This window comes from Copadichromis virginalis, linkage group LG1 (genome assembly GCF_057382275.1).
Source record: "Copadichromis virginalis isolate Kocher_CV1m ecotype Utaka linkage group LG1, C_Virginalis_male_GT1.1, whole genome shotgun sequence".
In the NCBI taxonomy this organism is placed as follows: Eukaryota; Metazoa; Chordata; class Actinopteri; order Cichliformes; family Cichlidae; genus Copadichromis; species Copadichromis virginalis.
The window spans coordinates 1918095-1933094 of record NC_140618.1 but is presented as its reverse complement, the minus strand read 5'-3'; the positions used below and the strand labels follow the sequence as shown (position 1 = coordinate 1933094).

Genomic DNA, 15000 nt, shown 5'->3' with positions numbered 1-15000 from the left:
CAATACAAACACTCATGACTGGAACAGGAAATAAGGAGGAGTGCACGGATTATGGCCAATTTCCTTGCTTTGCTTGAAAGGACTACACACTCGACACACTCTACACAAGCCAAATCACATTAAATGTTATCATCTTGTTGACCTGCATTTGAGCAGGACCCAGATTAACCCTATGTGGAAACCCTTCAGCAGGCTAACCCAGATTAGAGACGCAGGGAATCTTTTAATCTTCACATCACCAGGAAGTCTTGGACAGCAGTGGCGTGTCTAGAAAATTTTTGTTGGGGGGGCCAGGTAGGGGCACAGATTTGGAGAAGGGTGGCAGATTTAATTGGCAGATAATGTTTTAAAAAAAAAAAATTCTACCAACCATTAACCATAATTCAATAATCCTATAAACCTAATAACCAAATGCACTTTTAACTCTTATTAGAATGAGATTTTAACCACTACGGTGCAAAGTTTTTAGATACTGCGTTGATAAAGTACAAGAGATACAATCAGTGCTTTGTCAGTGTTTACTCAGCATTCAAGGACAGCAATATTTGCGTAGTATTTTTACTGACATGTAGTGCACATATGTTTTGGGCAAAAACATTTTTGAATATTGAAATACGAACATTTGTAACAAACAATTGACAAATTAGCCGATGCAAAACTTTTTCTGCCTGTTAAAAAAAGAAGATAATCTTCTCACAAACTGGTGTTTGATTTTGAAACAGGAAAAAAGTGGAGAAACAAATGAAAAGACTAACATTTGAATAAAACCTGAAAGCAAGTAAATACTTTCTATGCTGCCTTATGGTAAACTTTGGTAATATTGATAAAGAACAACACTGGCTGATGATGAAATACAGTCAGCTGGCATGGTGACACTGCCAGTATAACCTGCAGGGCTGGACTGGGACAGAAAATCTGGCATTTTGACTACAGACCGGCCCACCAGGTAGTAAAGCCATAAAGACTTTGAATGAAAACAAACGCTGTGGTGACAGTGATGTACAGTCTTGTTGGTATATGTATGATTTCTATACATTTTACGTCAGATAAAAACTTTGGTTGTAAGATTTAGATAATTATTTAATAAAAGTGAGATATTTTAAATGAGAATAAGAAAGAAAAGTATTTCTTTGTGCCCCCCTCTCCCTGTTAATGCCCTACCTGCCCCCCTGGCAACACTTTGCTAGACCCGCCCCTGCACAGTTACCAGCTGTCAGCTACATAAAAAGGATCCTGGTGTTATTTGTCTCTCAGAAACAGTTCATAACTTCAACTCATTCATGTCACCTAAAAGGTAAACCTGTTTCTCCATCACAGCTCTGATGGTTCAGTAAGGACATCTCCTGGTTTCATGTTTCCCTCTCACCACATATCTAAACCGACATCATGACCAGCAGCTTTACAGCTGTGGCTCCAGCAAACATCAGCTGATACTAGAAATTAATATTAAATACATTCTAACAACAGCTGATCAAGCTTAAACGTGCTGCTGTTGTTTAGCGCGACATCTGCTGGTTTCCTGTTTCTGGCACAAAGTGGGCGATAAATAAACAAGAGAGAAAAGCTGATCAGCTGCAATAATTCTTTAACTGTTATTTTTTCTTTGGTATTCTAATTTCACCGAAGTTTACTAAACTCAACAAACTTAATATTACTTACCGGGACATTTATTCTGTCCTCATTTTCTTTCACCGAAAAATTGTTTCCTGCAGTGCCTTTCGTGCTTGGCTCTCCTACCTTTGCTAACGTGATGCACATAGCGCAGAAGCCGATGCTGCATTCACTTACACTCGGATATCTGAGCGTCACCGTGAAAACATAATCGGACATTTGATATTTGATTGAATTTTATTGTTTTGCCTTTGGGGTGGCACCTGGGGTGGCCAGTCTGGTTGGCCGCTGGACACGCCATTGTTGGACAGCCACAGATTACATCTTTAATATCACCCGAAGAAAGTCCAGAGGTGAGCATGTGTGTGTGTGTGTGTGTTTACACCCTCCGCTGCACTTTAAGTGAATCCTAACACAGCTCTCTCTTCAGATAATTAAGAGATACTTGAAGATATGAGAACCCTGGAGAGAGCCATAAATAGAGCACATGGGAGAGCGGGTGCTGGAGAGATGCTGGATTAATTGAGGGCGAGCTGGCCCTCGCCGCCTCATTGTGATCCACTTAAAGCTATAACCAAACCTTCTGGAACATCTTATCAGACCGACGCTGCAGGTCACAGGAATGCCAAGCGGCCGAACTGAATTCAGAGCAGCTGCTCTGAATCACGAGTGAACTTTCAGGTGTGAAAAGCCAATCGTCTTCAGCCTGCTTTCTTTTTAGTGTCCAGCAGGGGGCGACTCCTCTGGTTCCTATTCTGATTGTATAGAAATGTGAAAATGAGCCTGTGCTCAGCTGATCTGCACACCTTCCTGCTGACCTCACAGTGTCAGTCTGAAGTTTCAAGTCTTACTAATTAAAACACGATGAGAGCGCGACTTTTAAAAAAGGTGACACAGCAGGAATGTGTTACCGTACAGTGGCAGTCAGATCCACACCTCGCTTTTCACGTCTCATTTTTAAAATGGTGAAATAGCTAAAACGTTGCTTTTTAAAACATTGCGGCGAGATTTCGGTGGCCGATGGAAGACGTCACACACGCTTGGTTTCTGCCCGATCGCTGGAGGTCCCCTCTATAACCGTGGGAGCTTCTCCTGAGAACATGAAACACCCTGAGATGACTGACAAAATCCGTCGTGGTCTCATTATCGAACGCTAGCTGTAAGTCAGGGAAAGCAGCCTCTTTACAACATTTTCACAAATAAAGAAGCTTCTTCTGCTCTTTTGGACATAAAGGCAGAGTATTACTGCAGCTCACAGGTCCTTTCTTTAGACAAACTAAAAAAAATCCAATTATGCTTCAGTCGAGACAAACGAGACAGAGATGGAGGTGCAGAAGAAGTCGTTTATCACAGAGGCTGAGGTGGAGAGCCGATGATCGCTCTGACTTACTGCATCGCAGCTGTGTTCTTACACCTCATTTCACTTCTGAAGCTATTATTAAATATTCTGAAAAATAAATCCACGCTTGTCTGGTTTGCAAAAATGTGCATGCTTATGCTTCCTGAGCTACTTCGCTTTATTTGTGGTGTGATTTTGACTTTCGGCACTTCAGTTTTCATGTCCTCAAATTATCTTCCTCCTCTTTGCAACATGATGCAGAATTGTTGCATGAAAGGCTGAAAGCCGCGCGGTCAGAATATTCTCATCACGATGCTTCGAGGCTGGTTTGAGGTTCTTCTCATGAAAAGCTGCCTTTGGTCTGCATCAGACAAGTCTACTGTTAGTGCTGTTTGGTCACGTTATCTTTGATCCATCTTTCCACAGCACTTTATTCCCAAAGCTCTTTGCCTGAATATTCACTGGCAAACTGCAGTTTTGCTCTAATGTTCTTTTTGGACGGCTAAAGCTTTTTCCTGGCGTTCCTCCTCTGCTGCTCATGTTGTAAGAGTTACCTGCAGATCCTGTGATGAACATCTGGAGGTCTTAGGCTATTTTTGCAGTCTCAGACTAGCACAGGTTTAAAACTGTACCGCTTGTAGATGGTTTCCGTCACAATGACGGGGGTAAGATGGCCTTCATCGATGCTCGCCATCCCAACGATTAAGAGCTCGGGTTATGAAACGAGCTACTACGAATGTTTTAAAGGGAAACCTGGAGATCCTCGTGGACCCGCCCTGCCCGGGACTCTCTATAAAAACCGTACCTAATTAAATTTGTTCTGTCACCCATTTGAGATCCTCTCCTTGTGCATTTCCACTAAACCAGCGGGTGAGGAGCAAGAGCAGGAGTATTTTAGAAGAATTTAAATTCATGGATTTAGTATTTTAGTATTTATTTATTTATTGTCATTGTCAAGAACAATGAAATTGCGTTTGGGGCTTCCATACAACCCAAAAAAAAGAAGAAAATAATAAATACCCCTTAAAACCCAAGTGTACATATTTAACCCAGTGTGACTCCAATGCAATAAGACAATCCTTAGCAATAATGTTCGTAGAAATTCAGACAAAGACCTGAGAAACATGACAAAATACAACAATGCAACCCATTCAATATTATTGTACTGTGAGATATGATATCAGATATGATAGTTATCTATTTAAGAAAGAGGGGGGGGGGGGCAGGAGGGGGAAGAGAATAAAGATATGATGCACCAATGCAGACCAGTTCATTGCTATTAAGAAGTTGGATATGGTTATTGTCCGTGAGAGGGGGGCAGAGAGTTCAGGAGCCTCACAGCCTGTGGATACAGGCTGTTGGCCAGTCTGGATGTTCTGGCCTGTATAGACCTGTACCTTCTCCCTGAGGGCAGCAGATGGAAAAGGTGGCGCGCAGGGTGATGTTGGTCCCGCAGGATACTGTGCACCCTCCTCAGACAGCGAGTGGGGAAGATATTACTGATCTCTGGCAGACTTGTTCCAATAATTCTGCCAGCTTCTTTCACCACCCGCTGGAGTGCTTGCTGGTCGGCCTTGGTGCAGCTGGGGAACCACACTAGAAATCCATACGTCAGAACGCTGCTGATGGCACAGTTGTAGAAGTTCAACATCAGAGATCTGGGAATGTGTGCGCTCCGCAGTCTCCTCAGGTAGTAGAGGCGCTGTTGGGCCTTCCGTACAACTGAGGTGATATGGTTGCCCCAGGACAGGTCCTCGGTCACAGTTACCCCCAAGAATTTAAAACTGCTCACCCTCTCCACCGCCTCACTGCCAATGAAGAGAGGCAGATGGTTGTTATTTAAAGGTGTGACACAAGTTTATTTGGCTGTGTCACATTTATCAGAGGCACTGACTGCAGGGACACTGAAGGTTTGTTTGTGCCATTATGAGAGGCTCTCCACAGACGGGAGGCGTGGGGTCCCATGAGGACACGGTGTAACGGCGTGCACCCCTTACGTGTCGTTAAAGAGAGGTCTGCAAAGGTTAGCATTTTATTAGGGAGGCCTGGAGAGCTTTTACTGCTCATCAAACACAACAAACTCAGCTCAGAGCAAACAGAGAGGTCGCTGCCGACGTTTAAAAGGCCTGAGACAGAAGAAAAAAAAAAGTGAGGAGACATAAACAGAAGAACGAGAGGATGAGGAAGAGGAGAGATTCAGCCCAGCTGACTGGCAGAGGCCCGGAGCAGAGGAGGTGCAGGGGAGAAACAGAGCTCACGGCTGGGAGTGAATGGCCACACTGTGTGTATGAAAGAGCTTTTCAGCCTCCTCCCAATCAGCACACACACACACACACACGAAGCATGTAACTGTGGGGGTGAAGAGGTGACCCTGACGGCAGTTTGTGTGGTGTGGGCAGACACAGGGATCTTTTCACTCCTCACCTTTAGCTGAAATACCAGAGCTGACACTGAACCTGAGCTCCAGGAGGATGTGTGTGTGTGTGTGTGTGTGTGTGTGTGTGTGTGTGTGAGTGAGAGAGAGAGACACTCTGAAAAAGCTGCAGAGATGCAAGGACAAACACCCGAGCATCTTGATCACAATACAAACAGCGACTATGTTTTTAAACCTCCTATAGTCTCACACGTGGGAGATATTTGCAGTCCTCTGCATTTAACCCACTCACTCAGGGAAGCAGTGGGCAGCTACCAACCCAGCGCCCGGGCAGCAGTGTGCTCAAGGGTAGCGCAGGGCAGTCATTCGGTGGATTCAAACCCCCGACCTTCCAATGATGGGGCGACCACGCTACCTACTGAGCTATCCCTGCTCAGTATTGCTAGTATACTACTTTAAATACCTCATACTTAAATGCTATATGTTTATTATTTAGCTGCTGTTTTAATATTTTCTTTCTGGTCTTTTTTGACAGGGAAGAATCAACAGGAAAGGGGGGGGCAGACCCGATCCCGGGCCGGGCGCTCTCATGATGTGGCCCGCAGGCGCCCGCTTGATGCAGTGAGCTACGCAGGGCCCGTTAGTTAGACAGTGGGTTTCTGACTGTGACCAGTTTCTCAGGTTCTGCTGTCTCAAGCAGCAAACTGGTTATCAGCTCCAGGTGGGATTAAAACACTCACCTGTGCACACAAACATCATCGTCATCACGCTGATGTTAAGCTCATTTTTAGCTTCTCAGGATAGTTTTTACTGTGTAATCAGTGATCTGAGACCGCAGGTTCAACTGTTGTATTTGATTTGAACTTTTGTGCCTGACTTCAAAGGGCTGTGTGGGAACGAGCAGCAGCTGTTTGCACCTGCAAAGATGTCAGAAACGTCACATTTACACAGCGTACATACAGACGGGGTCTGCTGACCTCACCAAGTTCACAGCGTGGTTAAACCTGAGCCAGAAAAGGTGCAGACGTGTCTTTATTGCCACGGTTACGGCTCGCTCGCTGCTCGAGAGAAGCGTGGCATCAGCAGAGCCCCACAACCATTTTTCCTCACGCTCGCCGACATCTGCTTAGAAAAAAGGCCGATCGTGGCTCAAGAGTTGGGAGTTCGCCTTGTAATCGGAAGGTTGCCGCTTCGAGCCCCGGCTCCGACAGTCTCGGTCGTTGTGTCCTTGGGCGAGACACTTCACCCGTTGCCTACTGGTGGTGGTCAGAGGGCCCGGTGGCGCCAGTGTCCGGCAGCCTCGCCTCTGTCAGTGCGCCCCAGGGTGGCTGTGGCTACAATGTAGCTGCCATCACCAGTGTGTGAATGTGTGTGTGAATGGGTGGATGACTGGATATGTAAAGCGCTTTGGGGTCCTTAGGGACTAGTAAAGCGCTATATAAATACAGGCCATTTACCATTTATCGTGTTCAAAGGTGGGTGTCTGCCACGCCTTTCACCTGCTGAGAGCATCTTTCACAAAAGCAGAAATTATAAATAAGCAGAAAGTAGCGTCTGATTTGCTGAAGTACAGTCGTCCTTAACGCTCGTTTCAAATCTTACACCAAACATTTTAAAGGGGATCAAATCTGGTTTTTGATTGGCCCGTCCTACGACCCTCCGTTTCCTCCCTCAGTGACACAGACAGGTGCTGAGACTAAACCTGGATCGAGTGTCTGTGCTGTGCCGTGGAAGCTGTTTGGCTAGCGTGGCTTGGCTCCACATGCCCCATTACAGGGAAAAGTTTCTGCAACTCAATACAAAGTGATGATGAACTGTTTTAACCCTTCATGTTGCTGTAAGAGAAAGAAAGACAGAGCTGCAGCTCTCCGTCCTCCGTGTGCATTTTATTAAAGCTCTGCAGCTCTGCTGAGCTCTCCATTCTTACTTAAACACATTTATGCATCCCCTGATTTTAACCTTTATCTGTAACACTGCAATTACAAGCAGCTGCTTTCTAGTTGCTCCTTTAGGAGGTATAAATCCAAGGCAGCGGAGCAGAGAGCGGTCAGGGACACCGCAGGTTAACGAGTCAACGGCGAAGGTAAAAAACAATATGAAACTTAATAAAGCCGCACGTGAACTGGCTCGGTTCCCAGCCAGGAAGGAAGGAGAGAAAAGAGGGAGGAAGGAGGTCAAATAATAATAAACCCCAGAACTCCAATTGAGCAGAAAGACGTGAAAAGATAACCACATTCCCGTCGTAATGAATCCACTACTGAATAATAAACACGAACCACGCTGCGGATAAATAATGACCCGAACCCTGATGCTGATAACAGCTGACCGCATGGTCAAAATTTCATTATTCCAGATGGATATCTTAATTGTTCCTGCTCCGGGTTTGGGTTTCCTTTAAACAGAGCTGCCTCTGAGAGTGTGGGGGACGGGAGGTGGGATGATTGACACTGAAAGCCTGCTCCTAGCTTTGCCGCTATTGTTAGCGAGGATCTAATGGACTCTAATTTGTCAAAGTTTACTGAAATACCAACCCCAGCACAGGCCCTGGTGTCGGCTGCTTCCCCACAGCACAGACGAATCAAAGCTCTCCAACATTCTGCCCTCATGAGACTCGCTCGGCGCTTAAAGAGGCCCTGCTCATGCAGAGCCATGAACCCATCCCTGATGTACACCGTGATAAGAGCAGCTCCGCAGGCTCGGGTCGCAGACAGTTTTGTTCTCGTTAGGCTTTGCAAACTGGGGATTCCTGGCACACCAGCAGCTCCAGAGCCTCTCCAAGTTCAGCTTTGCTTATTATGCAGCTGTTAAATATCAAATTCTCATCTTCTTCTTAGAAGATTCGCTTCTTTTCACACACACAGGACTGCAAACAGAGTAAATGCCAAGAGGCGATCGCACATTTGTGGTGAACACTGAGACACAGATATTCTATCTTTACCTGCTTTTTCAGTCCTAATGGACTAAAACTTGGAGGCAAACTATGGTGGTCCTTTTTAGGAAGGACTGGGGTGCGTGCTCCATTTTCAGGGCACTGCAGAGGAGTCTCTCCCTTAGTAGAACCTCCAGTGGGACACTGGGGCACCTTACCGAGGACACCTGAGGGTGGGAGTTTGTCAAATCAGTCTGCAGGTGTTTTGTGTCCTGTGGAGGGTGCTACGAAGTTCTTCACTGAATCATCCTTGTTATTAATCTCTGGCTCTCGTCCACAGCATGTCTCTATCCTGTCTTCCTCTCTCAGATTCAACTCAGTTTCATTTATACAGAATCACAACAACAGTCGCCTCAAGGTGCTTTATACTGTAAGGTCGACCCTACAATAACACATACAGAGAAAAACCCAACAATCATATGACCCCCTATGAGCAGCACTTTGGCGACAGTGGGAAGGAAAAACCCCCTTTTAACAGGAAGAAACCTCCAGCAGAACCAGGCTCAGGGAGGGGCGGGGCCATCTGCTGTGATTGGTTGGGGTGAGAGAAGGAAGACAGGATGATGGCTGTATGATATGATAGGGGGTCATATGATTGTTGGCTTTTTCTCTGTATGTATTATTGTATTATTACAGTATAAAGCTCCTTGAGGCGACTGTTGTGATTTTGTGTAAATAAAGCTGAACTGAAATAGTTCTTCTGCCGCTCTATCGAGCGACAGCCTTCAGCTTGCATTGACGTGGTTTGCAGCCGAGTGCAAAGTTGCTAAAGCTGCATGTAAAAAGCGAGCATGTAGTTTAACTGCGATGACAACACAGCACACTTTCTCTCCTCTCAGTCTAAAAGACGAGCTCGGACCCTGCCTCCTCCTCAGCTCCACGTCTGTCCATTTATGGTGTGAAGTGGGTTCAGAAAAAGCAAAGGTGTGGAGGGAGAGAGACAAGTGTACTCACGAAGCTTTCTCCCAAACCTCGCGCTATAACAAGCCGGACTCTCCCTCTGTGCCCTTTTCCTTCCAGTCCTCGGCTCCTCTCTGCAGTTCCTCCACCTCTGTCATCATTTCTACACACAATGGCAGCAGCAAACTGCATTCCTCACAGCCATACCTCATAGCTCGCTGGCATCACAGACAATGCTGTTTTCAGAGCGGGGTGAAAGAAAGGGCTCGGTGATTTCGTCCGGTTGTTGTTTGTGAGCACAGGGGCTGGAGGGAGGAAGCTGGTGTGGGTGAGGGTGGGAGAGGTGGAAAAACTCAGAGTTTGTGATGTAGGTGAGCTGCATTTGAACAGCTGTCCCCACACAGAGGTTGAAGGATGACAGGAAGAGGCTGGTACCAGGAAGACCGGGCCCCGAGGAAGCAGACCAGCAGGCGCTCGTTCTGTCACTTTTTCTTTTACTTTCTCCTCCCCCCCCCCCCCCCAGAGCTCTGTCTTTCTATTGTTGCATCCCCCCCCATTGCATTTTAGTTACAAAACAAAGTGCTGCACAGTATCAGTGATGAGACGGGGTTACGTTAGGTCAAACCCAGGAAAAGGAAAAGGTCTGTGAACAGCTGAGGCTCTAAATCTTACAGCACGTCAACAGAAACACCCGGACAGTGAAAGGCAATCAGCCGTGATTGTGATTCCCACATCTGCCTGTGATAATCCATGCAGCCAGCCAAGCGTGCACCAACCCTCCGCCGCCAGCACCCCCAGTCTCATTTACAGCCAATCGCCCCCACCTTACATCCACTGTACCCAAACTGCTCCTGCACCCTTCCCTTAAAAAGTCAGCTTCACAACGGAAACTTTTTATTTCTGGCAGATGGAAAAGAAACGAGACTCACAGTCTGTGGAACATCAACATCTCAAACACACCTGTGCACTCTCTGCACTGACCCACACACTGAAACTCACACTGCCACTGATTCATATACAGAAAGAACAAAAAACCTTTGCTGATAGAAACACGTTTAAAAAACAGACTGATCACGTCTGTCGTCTGACTGTAGTGAAGATGAGCTGAACTAATGTGAAAACAGAAACACCAACGGGTCTGAGAAGGACAGCTAACACAGTTAACCAGAAGTAACTGACAAACAGATTGAAATAGGTAACACGGGTTAGTCTTGGTAGCCGGGGATCGGTCCGCCAGGGCCTCCGCTGACACATATTGCACCCACGTTAGCGTTACAGTTGCAACCACTGACTTCTGGAGCCAAAACAGACGATGAGACTGTGAGGCGTTATCAGCTAATGCTAGCTAGCTGCATCCATAGACTGTAAAGGGGCATCAAAATGCTCCAACAGCACAAACACAGTCCAGAGGCCCAGCTCAGCCACCTGTGTCACCATCCACCTGTCAGTCAAAGAGGCCACGCCCCTAATAATACAAACTTTAAGCCTTAATATAATTTAAACTGGCGAGTTAAATAAACTGTGCAGTTGTTATAAAGAGGGAATTATCCACAGAGACCAAGCAGTTTGTGTATCAGGCTAAGTTTTAACATGGGAGTCTATGGGGACTGACTCACTGCTCCCTCTGCTGGACGTCAGTGGTTCCACAGTAGCTTAATTTTGTATCATATACAAAAACATCAAATCAAGCTCATTTTTTGGGTACTTTTCAGGTGTCAAAGTGTGACCACACACTTTCATTTTCACAACACTCGATCCATTTTCTGACGATCTGTTTGTGTTCGGTGAGTTTTAGCAGAGAGGCGAGAATAAATGATCGCACGGCTAACGTGGTCACAGAGCCACGAGTACGACCTGGGCCTCTCTCAGAGGGTTCATCCATCTGCTGCTCCAAAGACACCAAATCACCAATCAGTGCAGTCTGCAGCCAATCCCTCATATCAGCTGACTCCAAACAGTGCCAGATGCATTTGTAGAGCAGTTTGTACTGACGTTTATAGAAATTTGGATGGTGAATCATCAAAATAAATCCAAGTGTAGGACAATGACAGCCCACAGGCTGTTGTTTTTCACCCGGGACTGTGTCGCTTTCCTGGGATAAAAGATGGTCTGAACATTACTCTGCAATAACGGCGTGTCAGCTCGTCATCGATTACCTTCTGCTAAAAGCACCTTCAATACAAAACCAGCATCTGTGGACCTCACACATCTCTCAGTCTTTATTATTTACACATTAGAGTCCTGCAGCTGTGGTACTAATTAGATCCTGTCAGCAGCAGCAGGTTTGCGCTGAGCACTGTCGGCTTTTTATGGGATTTTTGCAGATCTGAGTGTATTTTCAGACTCAGATAAAGGAGCAGATGGTGAAAAAGCACTGTGATAATAATCAGTCGGACACGGGCCACTGACAGCAAAGAGACAAATTCATTTGGAAATGTGCTGATGTATTAATCAGGAACAGCCGCTCTCTCTGATGTTGCTGTCAAAAATGGAGCATAAAGAAGAGTATGATGGTCGCGAGAATTACACCCTGACTGGAAGGACAATGATGTGAAAGGGAAGACCAGAGCAGTAACAATGCGCGTCCACCCTGACGTCACCCACTGGGTCTTAAAGCCTTTAGACGGTCTCCAGCTTCCTGAAACTGAATGACCTGAGCAAACGCTGGATCCTCTCTGACGCTAACAGGACTGAAGAAGGACCAAGGGACGTTTTCCCATACGCTTCTACGCTATCGGTCTTATTTTTTACAGGAAGAGGACTCGCCCCCTGCTGGCCTCGAGACAAAATGCAAGTTTAAGGCTTCAAACTACGAAAAACAAAACTCACATAAACCCCAAATAAAGTCGAAGAAACAAAAAAGTGAGAAATTTTTGGGTCCCAAACTGCTGACATCACATTTTGGAAAATCACAAGAGGTTTTTGATTGATGGTGTACATTCATTTATTAATGATCATCACATTAATATGCTGTGTGCTTTACTGAGACAATGAGCACGAGGGTAACTTCCAGGACCAGAAAGCTGCAGCAGAATGATTCTATTGAATTTTGGAAAGAAATTAAAGCTGTCAACAATCGTAACATGCCTCTGTCATCCAGAATTAATGGGAAAGCATTATGGGGACCCTGCAAAATATATCACACGTTTCTAACAATGACAGTATCCTTGGCGGTGAACAAAGCGGCCCTGACACAATAACAGCAGAACATCTGCAGGGAGCCAACAAAAAGAATCTCAGCTTTACCTTCATCAGCTTCTCTGGACTGCTGCTTCTATCTCAGTGCTTCCTAACCAACATTCACACATCCAGACTCCCGAGGACGCATCGGAGGGAAACCTGGGTCACTCTCCTGCCCGTGCAGACTGAGAGCAGCCAACAACCTTCTGGTTTACTGCCACCCCATCTATCCGTCCATCCATTCATCCATGAATCTGTCCATCTGTCCATCCGTCTGCCACCCATCTGTCCATCCATTCATCATTCAATTCCATGCATTCATCCATGAATCAGTCCATGAATCCATCCATCAACACCTTAATAACTCTGTATGTTATTTATTAAATTACCAAAGGTCTGCTCACATGTGAGATCTAATTATGGAGGTCAGATGGAGCAGAGTACATCCACACCCTTTGAGTAACCTACAGACTCCACTAAGGTGGGATAGTGTCGCCTGTTCTCTTCATCTGCACTCGAACATTAAAAAGCAGAATGCTGGCTGTACGGAGGAGAGCCGTTTAAACACGTAGCTGAAGAAGTCATTGTGCCGTCACGCAGCATCTGAACCTACTGTAAGCGACACAGGCTGTTCCTCACGCTTCAGTTTTCCATTTGTGTTTGGATCACTGACGATGGCACGTTTGTTTTTTACTGTAAACTTTCTCCAACACATGCAGCAGTTTAGCTTCTAACTGTTAGACATCCATCACTTTAGAATTTGTCCTGTTTGTCACAGCTCACATCTTGTACTGCTGCATTTTATGCCCAAGCCGTGAGCAGTGCTGTAGGTAGCACATCAGTCCTCTGCACCACCTACCAGCCTGCACATTAAACCTTAACATATTTATAAATCTTTGGGTTTTCTTTTGTACAGACACTGCGACTGCCTCCAGTTCAGCTCCACCTACAAAACATTTAAAAAGTCATGCTGCTGGAGGTACTTGAAAGGCTTTGATGTGCACAGGCCGGCTGACTTTTCCTGATTTTCACCGTTTTACACCAACATACTGCATCGTTTCTTTCTTATTCAATCGGCTTCATTTTATGTTTAAAAACATAAAAGCATAAATTGCATCTGTCTCGATGAGCAGCCTGACTCAGCCTTCAAATCTAAACTTCCAGTTCACCAGAATAGCAAAGCGATCAATAGTAAACACTGCAAGGTTTGAAGTCCCAGCGCCCTGAAAATAGATGGAACAAATATCTGTTCTTCCCTAAAGGGTTCAGGCACAGCAGGGAACTCGGTAACAAAGTAAAAAATACAGCAATGTGTTTGTTTTTGCTCTCGCTAACACGCCAGCGGGTTCCAAATAAAGACCTCTTTGCAGAGCTGATCATGGAGAGCACCGGGTCCACAGCAGCCTGTTGTCAGGGATTAACCAGCTACTATATTTGCCAGAGAAAATCCTGCGCTCGCAATTGCTTCATATAAGGAGGTGACATTTACCCCAGCTCGTGCTCGTGCACAAAGACTGCAGCCGGCTCGCCGCTCTGCCCGGCAGCCTCTCGACCTGTGCAAACTATTTGATTTGGACGGGTCAGCTCGAATTAAGCAGCAGAGCTAACGTCAGAGGCTGTGTGCACAGCGCGTCTGAACCCTGACTTTCTCCGCTCTGATTGGCTCCATGTTTTTGTGGCCCAGTGAGGGTGATGACTGTATAAAAGTAGAATAAAAGTAGAACTCTGTCCACACTGCTTTCATTACCTGGACACATGGAAACATGAAGAAGATGAGGACAGTCCTGCAGAAGGTAAACGACTCCATCTTCATCTGGGTTTGCCCCCCAAATCGGGGTCTCTGTGCCCAACCTGTACAGGAAGTGGAAATAGCAGCAGTCAGCAACTACCAGTGAACAGGGCCGGGCTAAATAACTAACAAACCCCAGGGCAAAACCTTCCTGTGGGCCCCACAATTTCATCCACAACACTCTGTGTTTCCCACATGTAGACTTTACATCGGGACATTCTTCTATTCATTTTTATGATTTCACTGAAATTGATGACAGTCTTTTTGCTCTTATTTTGAAAATTTAGCTGCCGCTAACCAGTTAGCCCAGATCCTTCCTTTCTCACGTCTCAATCCTTTCAACCCACGGTTGGTTGGAGAGACTCCACAGACTACAGCTGCTCATGATGATGATGGGAGTTGCGGTTCTGTGGCTCCCCGTGGCTGCAGAGCAAGGACTCCGGCCACAGTAACCACAGAGACACGGGACACTCATACAGGAGCACAGTTACTGTCCCCCTCCATCCCTCTGCAACGAGACCCCGGCCTACACCCATCTTTTATGTACAGTCTATGTTTTGACGTTGTTGTACAGCTTAACTCTACGTCACTCCGTTTAAACCTCCACCTAACTACAGTTTTACTTCTCTTATCAGATGGAGCCTCGGTGTTGTGAAGGAAATAATCACTTCCGCTCGATTTGTTGTTGTCTTTGTGTTGTCGCCACACAGATCATTTCAACTAATTACGGTGCACAGAGTGAGGACGGTTTGCGCTCCGTACGGCTGCGGAGCCACTTTCTCACTTTGCCTCATAATTAATTTGGAATTAGACAAAGCTGCTTGTAATACAAACGTATCGATCCATAAAATCTCTGCGGTTCAAAGCTGGCATCGGGT

At 46.0% G+C, this 15000-nt stretch overlaps 1 protein-coding gene across 2 annotated transcripts in view; it reads right to left on the bottom strand.

The window, feature by feature from the left end:
- Positions 1-15000, bottom strand: part of adamtsl3 (ADAMTS-like 3) — a 203279-nt gene that overhangs the window by 187660 nt on the left and 619 nt on the right. For both annotated transcript variants that reach the window (XM_085468957.1, XM_085469033.1), the window contains exon 2: positions 14081-14184. In XM_085468957.1, the coding sequence (XP_085325083.1) occupies positions 14081-14146 (66 nt within the window). In that variant the 5' untranslated portion in view covers positions 14147-14184. The remainder of the gene's footprint in view (positions 1-14080; positions 14185-15000) is intronic.